This window comes from Oncorhynchus keta, chromosome 5 (assembly GCF_023373465.1).
Source record: "Oncorhynchus keta strain PuntledgeMale-10-30-2019 chromosome 5, Oket_V2, whole genome shotgun sequence".
Classification (NCBI taxonomy): domain Eukaryota; kingdom Metazoa; phylum Chordata; class Actinopteri; order Salmoniformes; family Salmonidae; genus Oncorhynchus; species Oncorhynchus keta.
In genome coordinates this window covers 2,375,179-2,388,022 of record NC_068425.1, presented here as the reverse complement: position 1 = coordinate 2,388,022, position 12,844 = coordinate 2,375,179, and the positions used below count along the sequence as shown (strand labels likewise).

At 40.0% G+C, this 12,844-nt stretch overlaps 1 protein-coding gene across 4 annotated transcripts; it reads left to right on the top strand.

Annotated features, from left to right (window-relative positions):
* The first annotated feature begins 2,565 nt into the window (after nt 1–2,565).
* On the top strand, nt 2,566–11,049 carry si:ch211-198p11.6 (uncharacterized). Of its 4 annotated transcripts, XM_052518450.1 has the most exons (5): nt 2,566–2,641; nt 3,102–3,167; nt 9,330–9,440; nt 9,747–9,899; nt 9,981–11,049. In XM_052518450.1, the coding sequence occupies exons 2-5, from the start codon at nt 3,162–3,164 to the stop codon at nt 10,065–10,067; spliced, it is 357 nt and encodes a 118-aa protein (XP_052374410.1). In that variant the 5' UTR covers nt 2,566–2,641; nt 3,102–3,161; the 3' UTR covers nt 10,068–11,049. The 4 variants fall into 4 exon arrangements, with proteins under 4 accessions (XP_052374410.1, XP_035626579.1, XP_035626580.1 ...); XM_035770686.2 differs by having other exon boundaries at nt 2,572–3,167; XM_035770687.2 differs by having other exon boundaries at nt 2,580–3,167; nt 9,753–9,899.
* Nucleotides 11,050–12,844: the final 1,795 nt, after the last annotated feature.

The window sequence follows — 12,844 nt, the reverse complement described above, 5'->3', positions numbered from 1 at the left end:
GGAGATGAGTACTGGAAAGGTGTGACTTTCACCTGACAATAGGCCATAAGTATACAGCAGATCGCCGATTGTCTACACTTTGATTATGCTGTAACAACTAACTGTAGCACCATGACCAGGATCTCTATTCATTTAAGTGAGCAGATTAGGGATTTCAGGAGGAACATATTTTTTTTTCTTCAATTAGTATATTTGAGTTTAACCACAATATTTGTTGTAATATTTATTCTGTCTTTTCTGGTGGATTAAACTGAAATTGCAAACAACTTTCTATGGCTTGTTTAAAAAATTGAGCGAGAAAAAGGCAATTCTTAAACATGGGGTGGGACATTGTTACTAATTTGTAAATAAAGTCTGTTTGTTATTTACAATTTTTTATTTCTGTTTTTAGAGGGAGAGAAACCAAAAACCTGCCGTCACCTCATGGGTCTCCCGGTCACAACTGGGCTGGGTTTTGAACCAGCATCTGTAGCAATGCAGTTTGTACTGCGATGCAGTGTCTTAGACTACTGTGCCACTCAGTCACATATACAATGTGACTGGTCGGGAGTAGACTACAGTACTACAGTAAGAGTGAAATAATCAATTTCCACACCCTAATTGTAGTCTAAGTTTCTTAGTGTAATAACAGTTTTAGTAAGTAATACTGATGAGTAGTAACAAACAAAATAAGTGTATTTTTCTGGGTCAGCAGGACAGAGGAATAGTAATTCTTACACTATTGTTCTAAATTCAATCACCTTCTTCATCCTCATCATTCAGTTCATTGAAATTACATTTTGAAGTCGTGCACAATTATCCGTTTCTATTTGGTTTATGTCGCCCATTCATTGTCAGTTAGAGACACAGTAGCGCCTTGGGACCCAAAAGCATAATCAGTGCTCTAACTCCCCCCTTGCGCTGGTCTGGAGCAATGAAGTAGTGACGCTGGGTACCATACTAAACCACAAATGATCTCTAAATCACGCAGCACAATCACAAAACTTTTAGTTGAGCAACCACTGTACCTTCAGATTGTCCTTCCACTATTCCTGGTACACGTCAAGGGACGCCCATGGCACTCCTGTTGGAGTCACCATGCATCTATCTACACATTCACATTATACGTAATGTATGGAGCCAAGAGTGTGCAAAGCTGTCATCAAGGCAAAGGGTGGCTATTTGAAGAATCACAAATATAAATTATAATTTGATTTGTTTAACACTTCTTTGGTTACTACATGATTCCATATGTATTATTTCATAGTTCTGATGTCTTCACTATTATTCTACAATGTAGAAAATAGTTATAATTTTTTTTTAAAAACTTGAATTAGTAGGTGTTCTACACTTTTGACCGGTACTGTACATTAAATGTAAATACCTGGGAGGCCTAGAAAATGGCTCCATAAAGGGATGCCTCTGTAAAATAACACACACACACAAAAAAACATCAAATATATGCCCATACATATTTGTTTGTCACATATACACATTGCATATGCTTGGGTGCCACCTTGACATCTCCTTGCCTCAATAAATTAATGCTAGAACATTGGTAGCCAGGATTAGATATTTGTATCTAGTCTCCTTATAATTGCATAACGGTGCAAGTTAGACAGTGTTATCTTTTGTTTGGATGTGGGCATGTCCTCTTTGTTGGTCCTGTCAATGTCACTCAACATATCACACATGCCTCAGCACACATAGAATGTTCATTTGCCTGCTTGCAAATGTGTGCTAGAAGTGGGGATGTTTCATAGTATTTCTGACTATCTTAAGGACAACAAAGTCAAGGTATTGGAGTGGCCATCACAAAGCCCTGACCTCAATCCCATAGAACATTTGTGGGCAGAACTGAAAAAGTGTGTGCCAGCAAGGAGGCCGAAAAACCTGACTCAGTTACACCAGATCTGTCAGGAGGAACCCAACTTATTATGGGAAGCGTGTGGAAGGCTACCCGAAACGTTTGACCCAAGTTAAACAATTTAAAGGCAATCCTACCAAATACTAATTGAGTGAATGTAAACTTCGCTCATCCTTCTATTTATATGTACATATTCTTATTCCATCCCTTTACATTTGTGTGTATTAGGTAGTTGTGAAATTGTGAGATTACTTGTTAGATATTACTGCACTGTCAGAACTAGATGCAACCATGTCGCTACACTCGCAATAACATCTGCTAACCATGTGTATGTGACCAATACAATACGGATTTGACTATGACTAGGTATATGTATGTGTTTCGTAGGTAGCTTACTAAGTCTTAGTGGCTAGCTATCTAGCCCTATTGACTATGGATTTATCCATTCACTGAACCATCTTCCCGGTAGGACAATTGCAATAGAGACGAAACAAGATATACACAAGCCACATTTTATTCCGAAATCGGAAAGTATTTACCATCGATTCAAACAGAAATAATGACCGCCATTGATTTCAATACATTTTTATAATATTTCTTTGTGTACTTATGTGCAAACGGAGTACGCATTTGTGAAGCGCCCTCCGTGCTCCGTTTCGCAAACTTTGATTTGGAATCATAATATGACCCTCCCAGGTAGCCGTCTGTTTCTATGGCAACTTCAACGGCAACTTCAACAGCAACGTTTGTAACCGTGTGAAGCTAGCTAAGATTAGTTGGCTATGAAAAGCTAACGTAATGTAGTAAACGAATAATTGTTTTTAGAATGTGTTTTAAGAAAGCACACAGGCTAAATGTTAAGAAATGAAATTCTTCATTTAACATACCGGTAGAAGTTATGTATTGTGGGATGAGGCTAAGTTGTCTAGCTAACGCGAACTAACCCGAACGTTAGTAACGCGTCGCTAGCTAGGCACGTCGGTTTACAAACGTGTCAGCTGTTCGACTTTGATAGCTAGCCAGCTGTTCGACTTTGATAGCTAGCTAGTTACTAAAATTATACGATGTGTGAAATCGTTTAAGTTACGTTACTAGCTTGGGTTCCTTTCTTTGCAAGCTAGCTAGCTAAAGTTAACAAGATTGTATGCCAGCTATGGCCAATCCTGACTTAACTATAACGCGTTAGCTAACTAAGTTAGATAGTTAGCTTGGTACTGTTAACGTTGCTTCTTTGCTGTTTCCATCCACCAAACAGACGACAGAAATGGGAGCACCTTAAACGCGCCAGGAGCAAGAAGGAGATACAGTAGAAATTATGATGGTATGCCCACTCTTATGTTTTACAGACTACTCTCGTTTTAGCTAATCACCATATTATGGAACGCGGTTTGGGTTTTTGCTTTGCATGGTTGAAATACACACCTCACATAACACTATTTGACGCATAAAATAACCATATTTTACACGTCAAATACGCTTGTTGACCAATCAGGACCTGAATATGCCTGCACATCACATAATAATTTAACACGTTCGTAACATGTTTACGTAGTTATTACACATAGGAAATACTAGTGAGTGTAATCAATGTTGGACTCCCATGTGGCGCAGTGGTCTAAGGCACTGCATCTCAGTGCAGGAGGCGTTTACTACAGTCCCTGATTCGAATCCAGGCTGAATCACACCCGGCCGTTATTGGGAGTCCCATAGGGCGGCACACAATTGGCCCAGCGTTGTCCGGGTTTGGCCACGGTAGGCCGTCATTGTAGATAAGAAGAATGTGTTAACTGATTTGCCGAGTTAAAATAAAATACGGCATGAAGCAGACATACTTCCCCAAGCTCTGGGACAGTGCTGGTCAGAAAAAAAGCTATCTAAGTTAACTGTTGCATGCAAACAATTTGTAAAAAACGACACTGTTTCAGTAGCTATAGTTAGATAGGTTTTATCATCTAAAATACGCCTAATTTATAAGGGTTTAATATTTGGTTAATGATGGTCTGACCCGGTCCGGTTAAGCCTTTACTAGCCACGCTTATCGCGTTAGCTTGGGGCAACAGGGCTGGGTAACAGTAGCAGGCTTGCTTGTTTAGTTCGTTATCTAGCTAACGTTATCTATTTATTTTCATGAACTGAAGGTCGATTTCAATAGGAGAACAAGTGTCTGCCTAGCTAATACTAAGTCAGATGGATTCCCAAATCATTGCTAAGAATATTGAAAATGATTGCAGATACTGGTCATTGTTTTCAGGCTGGTTGCATTGGTGCTAGCTAAGTACGAAGCTAAAGCTAGCTACCCCAGAAGTACCAGTCAAAAGTTTGGACACACCTATTGTTTTGCTTTATTTGTACTATTTTCTACATTGTAGAATAATAGTGAAGACTCAAACTATGAAATAGCACATATGGAATCATGTAGTGGCCAAAAAAGTGTTAAGCAAATCAAAATATATTTTAGATTCTTCAAAGTAGCCACCCTTTGCCTTGACAGCTTTGCACATGCTTGGCATTTCCTCAACCAGCTTCACTTGGAACACATTTCCAACAGTCTTGGAAGGAGTTCTCATATATGCTGAGCACTTGTTGGCTGCTTTTCCTTCACAAGAATTTCGCTACACCCGCAGTAACATCTGCTAAACACGTGTATGTGACCAATAAAATGTATTTTGTGTTTTGGGTCAATGTCCTGTTGAAAAACAAATGATAGTTCCACTAAGCACAAACCAGATGGGATGGTGTGTTGCTGCAGAATGCTGTGGTAGCCATGCTGGTTAAGTGTGCCTTGAATTCTAAATCAATCACAGACAGTGTCACCAGCAAAAGCACCATCACACCTCCTCCATGCTTCACGGTGAGAACCACACGTGTGGAGATCATCTGTTCACCTACTCTGCGTCTCACAAAGACACAGCAGTTGGAACCAAAAATCTCAAATTTGGACTCATCAGACCAAAGGACAGATTTCTACCGGTCTAATGTCCATTGCTCATGTTTCTTGGCCCAAGCAAGTCTCTTCTTACTATTGGTGTCCTTTTGGGATGCTAGTGCCCCACCTTGACAACACCTGGTGAAATTGCAGAGCGAGAAATTCAAAATACCAAAATCATAATATTAAACATTCATGAAAATACAAGTGTCTTACATTGTTTAAAAACTTCTTGTTAATCCAGCCGCTTTGTCAGATTTCAAAAAGGCTTTACGGTGAAAGCATACCATGTGATTATCTGAGGATAGCGCCCCGCATACACCAGCACTAAAAACATTGTCCAAACCAGCAGAGGCGTCACAAAAATCAGAAATAGCAATACAATAAATCACTTACCTTTGAAGATCTTCCTCTGTTTGCAATCCCAGAGGTCCCAGCTACACAACAAATGGTCGTTTTGCTCAATAAAGTTCTTCTTTATATCCCCAAAAAGTCAGTTTAGTTGGCGCGTTTGATTCAGTAATCCACCCCTTCCAGTCGTTCAACATGCAGACAAAGCAATCCCAAAAGTAACCGGTAAACTTCGTCCAAACAAGTCAAGCAATTTGTGACGGCCCTGGATTTGTCTGAACCGTCTCAGTGCTTCTCCATCCAATAGGGCACTTCCCCTTTAATTCCCAAATTAAATTGCCAGCATCAGCTGCGCAAAAGTGGGGTTGTGATGGAGACGCGAATGAGGATGTGTTCAACCCTCAGTTCCAAAGCTTCTCTATTCCATTTGTTTTGTTGTATTTAAAAGTGTGCTTTGTAGCCTAATCGCAAATTTACCCAGAATAGGATCCACTCATTGCTGCCGTTGGATTACACATCTCCAATGGTCTTCGTGGCCTTTCTCTGCTGGAGATCTGCTGGCGGATTGAATTGTCTGACTGACCAACTGACTACAACCTTTTTGTATACAGTATTTCATTTGTTTTGGTGTGATGTATACCGTGATGATTTATGTGGTTAGTTGTAGTTGAAGACTTATTGAGATTTGATATGCTTTATGGTTGTGTGTTAAAAGAGTTGATATATTGATTGTATGATTGAGACTGGGTTTACGCTACACTTGTATGAACGGACAAATATTGCGTGACTAAGGTCACTTGAGTTCCCTGAACTCCTTTACCGGGCTGGACTCTTTTAGGCCCGAGGTACAGAACTTTTCTGGAGGAACCAGAGCTCATTATTTGTTATATTATTATGTGTGTGTGATCATATATGTTGGTAATACAACCCACGCAAAAGAATACAGTTGTTTTGAAGTTATTTCCAAAGTTTTAAGGGTTTATGAAAAGTGTATGTCCATCCTGACTTTTACATGAGTCCTTTGTATTGGTGTAGATTTGATGGACCAGGTGGGACTCATTCCCTCCCAAACCAAAAGGAGATACCAATATTTTCTCAGGTAGGCACAACCTACCTGGCACCCCTATAAACAATAACTTCAAGTCGAAACCATTACAAATGTTTCTAATCAATTCTCAGGTACCCTACTATGTAAATAAACAATACAATTTAAGACGGAATGTAGTATGTTCAATACCAGAGAAAAATAACGAAGTGCGTGCCCCAAGACTACAGTCAAAATGAGAGCTACCTTGAAAAACTACAACTACTAATTCATTTTTCAAAAAACAAGCCTTTCTAAAGACTGTTGACATCTAGTGGAAGCAATAGGAACTGCAATATGGGAGGAATTCCTTTGAATATTCCATAGATAAGCATTTGAATGGCCTGTGACCCAAAAAATAATAATTCCGGATGGATTCTCCTCGTGTTTTTGCCTGCCGTATCAGTTCTGTTATACTCACAGACATTATTTTAACCGTTTTGGAAACTTCAGAGTGTTTTCTATCCATATGCATGTCCTAGCTTCTGGGCCTGAGTAACAGCCAGCTTACTTTGGGCACGTCAGTCATCCAAACTTCCGAATACTTACCCTAGCCTTATTAAGAAAATGCCAAGAGTGTGCAGGGCTGTCATCAAGGCAAAGGGTGGTTACTTTGAAGAATCTAAAATCTATTTTGATTTTATTAACACTTTTTTTTAGTTACTACATGATTCCCTATGTTTTATTTAATAGTTTTGATGTCTTCACTATTATTCTACGATGAAGAAAATTGAATGAGTATGTGTGTCTTTTGACTGGTACTGTATATCAGAGGTATTTGTGAGTAGCTGTCATATTGCAAACCAAAGTCAACCTATTAGGGAGACAGCCTACCTCCAGTTTACAAACTGTCATCAATGTTGACAAAATGATTGATTATTTTTCTTTATTTTGACTAGGACACAGATAGAACAATACAAATATTTGGCTAGGATGAATCAGGTGAAACTTCTTGGGATACGGCAGGCTGGCATGCAGCAGCCGCAGGATCAGGATCACCATACTTTCACCCCTGCCTCTGTGATGGTTGCATGTAGGGGAGAATGTTGGACTACTGAGCTATCGTTTTTTTTTTATCCTGATCTTATTTCAAATGCTCACAGAGACGTTTTTCCATTCGGTTGAACAAGATGTGTTGTTCAACAACAAAAATGCAGTGGGTGCAACCATGGGGCAAAACATATGAGGTTGGCTTAGATTGTGGACAAAACAATGTTTATTGAAAACATAAATAAATGTGCACAATGACAATTTGTTGTCTCTTAAATACATTGTTAAAGTGGTTAGCTGGGTAGTGAATTTTAGCCATATTAGCATTGACAGTAAATCAGTCAAAACAAGACACGAGCTGTGTTCGAATATCCATACTAACATACCATATATTACATGCTTTATGAGTATATACTATATACTATTAGTTCATTTTAGTATACTTTAAACGACCGGTATCCTTCCAGTTGAGCGTACTAGTGCTTTCTACTGGAAGTTGAATTTGTTGCCATGGAACCCCTTGCTAGTATTTTTTTATTTTATTTTACCTTTATTTAACCAGGCAAGTCAGTTAAGAACAAATTCTTATTTTCAATGACGGCCTAGGAACAGTGGGTTAACTGCCTGTTCAGGGGCAGAACGACAGATTTGTACCTTGTCAGCTCGGGGATATGAACTTGCAACCTTTAGTCCAACGCTCTAACCACTAGGCTACCCTGCCGCCCCAGTATAACAAATTACTAGCTAGACATCATATGATTTCAGGTGTGTTCGTGAATTCAATCTGGAGTGCCAGTGTGCGTTCTGGGCGTTCGTATGCCAGATTGTCCATTTGTAAATTCATAGCGTTTCGCTCTCGGAGCGTTCAGGAGTAGGGTTAATCCGAGCGTTGCGTTCTGACCTAACAGCAGTCAAGCACCCAACCTAACTGGCTAACATTGGCTAGCTTGCTAGCTACTTCCAGACACAAATAAGAACACCTCACTCTGACCATTTTACTCGCCCTAGACAGCTGGTTAGGCTGTTTTCATGTTCTCCAGAGCATTGTTGACTGTAACTGTGCTGCTGGCAATAATTGAATCAATTTTGTTTTGTGCCACCGTTTACTGACAACGGTTATTTTCAGCAGGTGTTGGGCGTTCGTAAGTAATCAGTTATTCTGGAACACTCAGAGGAGAGTGCTCTGAAATCGGAGTAGATAGCCAGAGCGAATTAACAATGGCCATTGAGAACGCACAACGACTATACCTCAGCTAAGCATGAAGTGAATAATCAATGTAATAAACATTGGGTAGTTAGATAGCATTTAGTTAATATAACGTTACAGGAAAGTCCGATGTATTAGTAGCCAACTAACATTATGTTAAGTAACTAGCTAACATACTGCTGTAATGATATGCTATGGGGTTCGTAAGGATAGCGTAGCTAACAAATTGTCAGCCAACATAACGTGTAACGTAACTTATTTGAAAAGTGATTACTTTATTACATTGCTCAACATTTTCTTAACATTTGTCATAATTAGTTAAAGCAATGAATTTGTATCCACTCTCGTCGGGACTTCGGCTGCATATTTTCCGCCATTTACTTCAAATCTGGAAAAGTTGTGAAGCCACGCCCATTTTTGAAGAATTGCATTATGGACTCTAAAAGCATGTAAATAGTGTCAACTGCTTGTATTTTCGTATTATGGCGAATTGAGTACGACATCCGGGAACTTTTGGCATACTAACTATATCCATACTATGACCAATAAGCATACTACATGATCAATTTACGTCACAATTAGTATGAGTATTCTAACACAGCTATGGTATCAATAACAAGCTGAAAGGAGCCACACGATTCCCAACATGGCAGTTTCTTGTCATTCTTCTGCCCTATGGATGTGCTCACATAATTTTTGTGATGTTGTCAGCCAACCCATCTTTTACCAACGCAGCATTGTAAATGCATCGTGTCCGGTGTGTGTGCTTGTTTGCAGATGTCAAATATATATTTTTACATTATTTGCTAGGCATAGCTATCTAGCTAAAGTTATAACAAACTAAAGTGTGCATGGTATTTATATTAGTATAATCTTGAACATGCCATCTCCTGCACACAGTAAACTTGTTTCTATTCTTCTTCAGGTGTTGCCTGTGTGGGGCCTCACACTCCCTCTTCCCGCTGTACTGATGATTGTTGTTGGTCTTTACATGATTTTCCTTGCAATGGCATTATGGTTCCGCCAATGCCTCAAGGTACAGCATTTGCTTCCCTATCCTATCCCTTCCCTATATGCTGTTGTGCACAGATACCTTGCAAATGTAGCTTAAAAAGAGTGCAGTTCAACAAAGCCAGGAAGATGAACCTTGAATCAAATATATATTTTTTTAATACTTCAAGTGAGAGGCACTGATGCTGCAGATATTGCCTTTTTTTAATGTAGGCCTCAAACCCTACTTGACCATAGCAAACTGTCTTCACCATAAGCTCCAGCAGCAAATAGAGATATGGTTTGACTGGTGAGAGGGATGTTAATTCATTCATGGCCTCTTGCCCTACAGGAACAGTGTTCTCCTGAGTGTGGTGACTGCTGTCCAAATATCGCCCCATTCGATTACTGTTTAGCATGTGCAGAGTCGTGCAACTGTCGCATGCCATCACTGCGCTCGTGCCTTGATCAGACCTGCCCCTCTACCTGCCCCTCTCTTCCTAATGTGAGTAAAACCCCTGACTGAGTGTGCGACCGATCAGGGTTTGAACCACTTGTTCTTACCCCATGCTTTGTTTCCCCACAGTGTAACATGTGGGACTGTGCTTGCACCTGCCAACCCCCAGCATGTGAGTCCTTCAACTGCCTCTGCTTCGAGATCAAGTTCAGATAGAGGGAGAAACGGAGGAGTGGTAGGATGAATGATGAATCCTAACTCAAGACGCACAGCATTTTTGCATATTCACACATTGATGTTAATGGAAAATTTGTGCATCCCTAGAGAAAGGGAAAGGGAAGACGGGGGTGGGTTACTGTGTTTATGTATCAATATGAAAATACAATCTGAATCCTTCTAACACACAGCCTTAAAGTGAAAGTCTACAACCAGTTTATGGATAGTTGTGCCATATGTGTCCAAGGGAGAGCAACATTATCAAAGTGCTATTACAATATAGGGCATCTACTTTCATTGCAGCACAAGTACAATTCTGTGCCTCTGCAGCAATCCAATACACTCATTGTACAAAACATTAAGCTCACCTGCCTAATATCGAGTTGCACCTCCCCTCCTCCCCTTTTGCCCTCAGAAAACCCTAAATTCGTCAGGGCATGGTCTCTATATGGTGTCAAAATCGTTCCACAGGGATGCTGGCCCATGTTGACTCCAATGCTTCCCACAGATTGTGTCAAGTTGGCTAGATGGTGGACCTTTGGGTGGTGGACCATTCTTGATGCACACTGGAAACTGTTGAGCGTGAAAAACCCAGCATTGTTAGAGTTCTTGACACAAACTGATGCGCCTGGCATCTACTACCATTACATACCTGGTCAGTTTATGTCATGGAAAGAGCAGGTGTCCTTAATGTTTTGTACACTTGTAGCTGATGTAATACTTCCATGATGGTTTTAACTGTTCCTTAATTCATTAATCAGTTGGTTTTTTTACACTCAAGTTGTTACACATTACATATGTATATACTGTTAACTTTGACGCTGTGGACTTGTACTTTTTAAGTTATTGACCAATGTCAATTAAAGATGACTATTTTTAAATGTGTCAATGGCCTGTATATCTCATGTTTGGAGATTTGACAAATGTGTGCTTTAGAAAAGTAAATCCACGGAAAGGAATAAACCTTTTTTTCCTGATGAAATATATTGTGCGGTTCTCAAAATATGCGCAATATTGTGACATTTCCTCAGTACGGTCCTCTCCCAGCCTCAAGCAACATAACTAATAACAACTGTCACATGAGCCCTGTCACTTGACAATGACCACTGTCCCAATTCAACGGTCAATACATTCCAAAGTACCAACACAGGAAAGAAAATGTGTTGCAGTCAGCTGACTTGCCTGAACCTACACACTAGATTGTATCTTTTGGCTCAGTTATTACAGCAGGAAGTTAATTTGAGGCAAGAATTACTACAATAGGTTTACCACCAGTCCCACTTATGTTGCCTGTAAGTCAAGTGACATAGCTTTGGTTTGTGGAGAAAGGCAACCAAATGCCATTGACTGGGTTGTACCAGGTGATATGAGTGTAGCAGGTGGAGGATATTACAGGGGAACAGATGTTGACTTCTTCTTTCAGCAGTAGAGCTGGGTTTACCCATCCTCTAAGGTCACCAGGTTTAGGTTTAGTTTGTCGAAGGGTAGAGTGACTTGATTGAGACTTCTTTCTAGGGCATGTTATTGTCATTCCCTTTGCAGAACTTTTCTATATAGTCTTAAGTGATGTGCGTTTAACACACCATCTCTCTTTCTGTTTCTCTCGGACTCTGTATCTATAACCTTTCCCTCCTTTTCAACGCCGCCTCTCATGCATTCCCTTTGTTCTGTGTTTGTGAAGGCCGCTATGCCCTTCTCTAGTTGCTGTGTGTGTTTCCATCGCCTACTAAGATTAGCTATGCTGGCCAAATGTCAAAGGTCATGAACAGAGAATAAATACTAGCCATGTGGGCTTAGAGGGGCATTGCAGACGTTCTCCAGATCGTCTGCTTTCCCTCTCTCACAAGTCTTCTTATTCCTCCACCTCAGAAAATGTAGGAGGCATTGACCATAGCCCTCTCTGTGTATTTTGTGTCACTCTGCAGACTATACAGAATGTGAATGGTATTGTAGCCTCGTCCCATGCATACTACTCTTCTATAGCCAATCATGTAGTCTTTTGATGTATAGTTCGCTGACGTTACAGTTACGTATTGTGTTACTGAGGCTATGCCATCTTTTGAGCTCATGTATGCCATGTTTAATGCTGCCATGTTTATAAACAACAGTGATTTATATATGTGTTGAAAAGTTGAGAGCCTGCCAACCAAATGACAACATGATCCAACACTATCAAATGTATTTTGGATGGTGCATGCAATCCATGCAAGCTAAGACATGTTGGTTATCCGGATGTTGTTTCCCAATATTTAGCAACACTTTGCATTTAATTGTGACAAAAACATGTACTTTGGTAGCGTTAAGGAACTAACTTTGAATTGTTACATGGAATTAAGATATTTCTCCCAAAGGGGTTAAAATCCCATGTTCTATGTAGTATTTTGGGCAACTTCAAGTAATTTGGGACAACTCCATTTAATAGGTATGAGATTAAGTTCCTGCTTTTACTGAGTCAACCTGATGTGGGACAGGAAAACTGTTTAGTCATGCTTATGGTGTTTATATATTAAATAGACCAAGCGGATGTTTGACAAACCACCTGACCTTCCATTGGAACAGTAGTGTACATTTTGGGTTCTACCTAGTACATTCTATGAGGAACAGCGATACTTCCAAGGATTCCCATTATGCTACTACTAAATCTGCTATATTCTGGCCTGTTTGACACGGTGTCCGAAGGATGCGAGAAAAGGGGGCAGCCTTGTAAACTAGATGCCGTGACCATTGTAGACAGACATGCGGTGAATCCAACTCATCCTGAAGAGGTGAAGGTTAGC

What these genes read in the sequence shown, in the direction of transcription:
- si:ch211-198p11.6 (XM_035770684.2), top strand. Translation starts at nt 9,051, where the DNA reads ATGGCAGTTTCTTGTCATTCTTCTGCCCTATGGATGTGCTCACATAAT. An exon ending in GGTTCCGCCAATGCCTCAAG is followed by an intron (nt 9,441 to 9,746) that starts GTACAGCATTTG and finishes CTTGCCCTACAG; the next exon opens with GAACAGTGTTCTCCTGAGTG. An exon ending in CCTGCCCCTCTCTTCCTAAT is followed by an intron (nt 9,900 to 9,980) that starts GTGAGTAAAACC and finishes GTTTCCCCACAG; the next exon opens with TGTAACATGTGGGACTGTGC.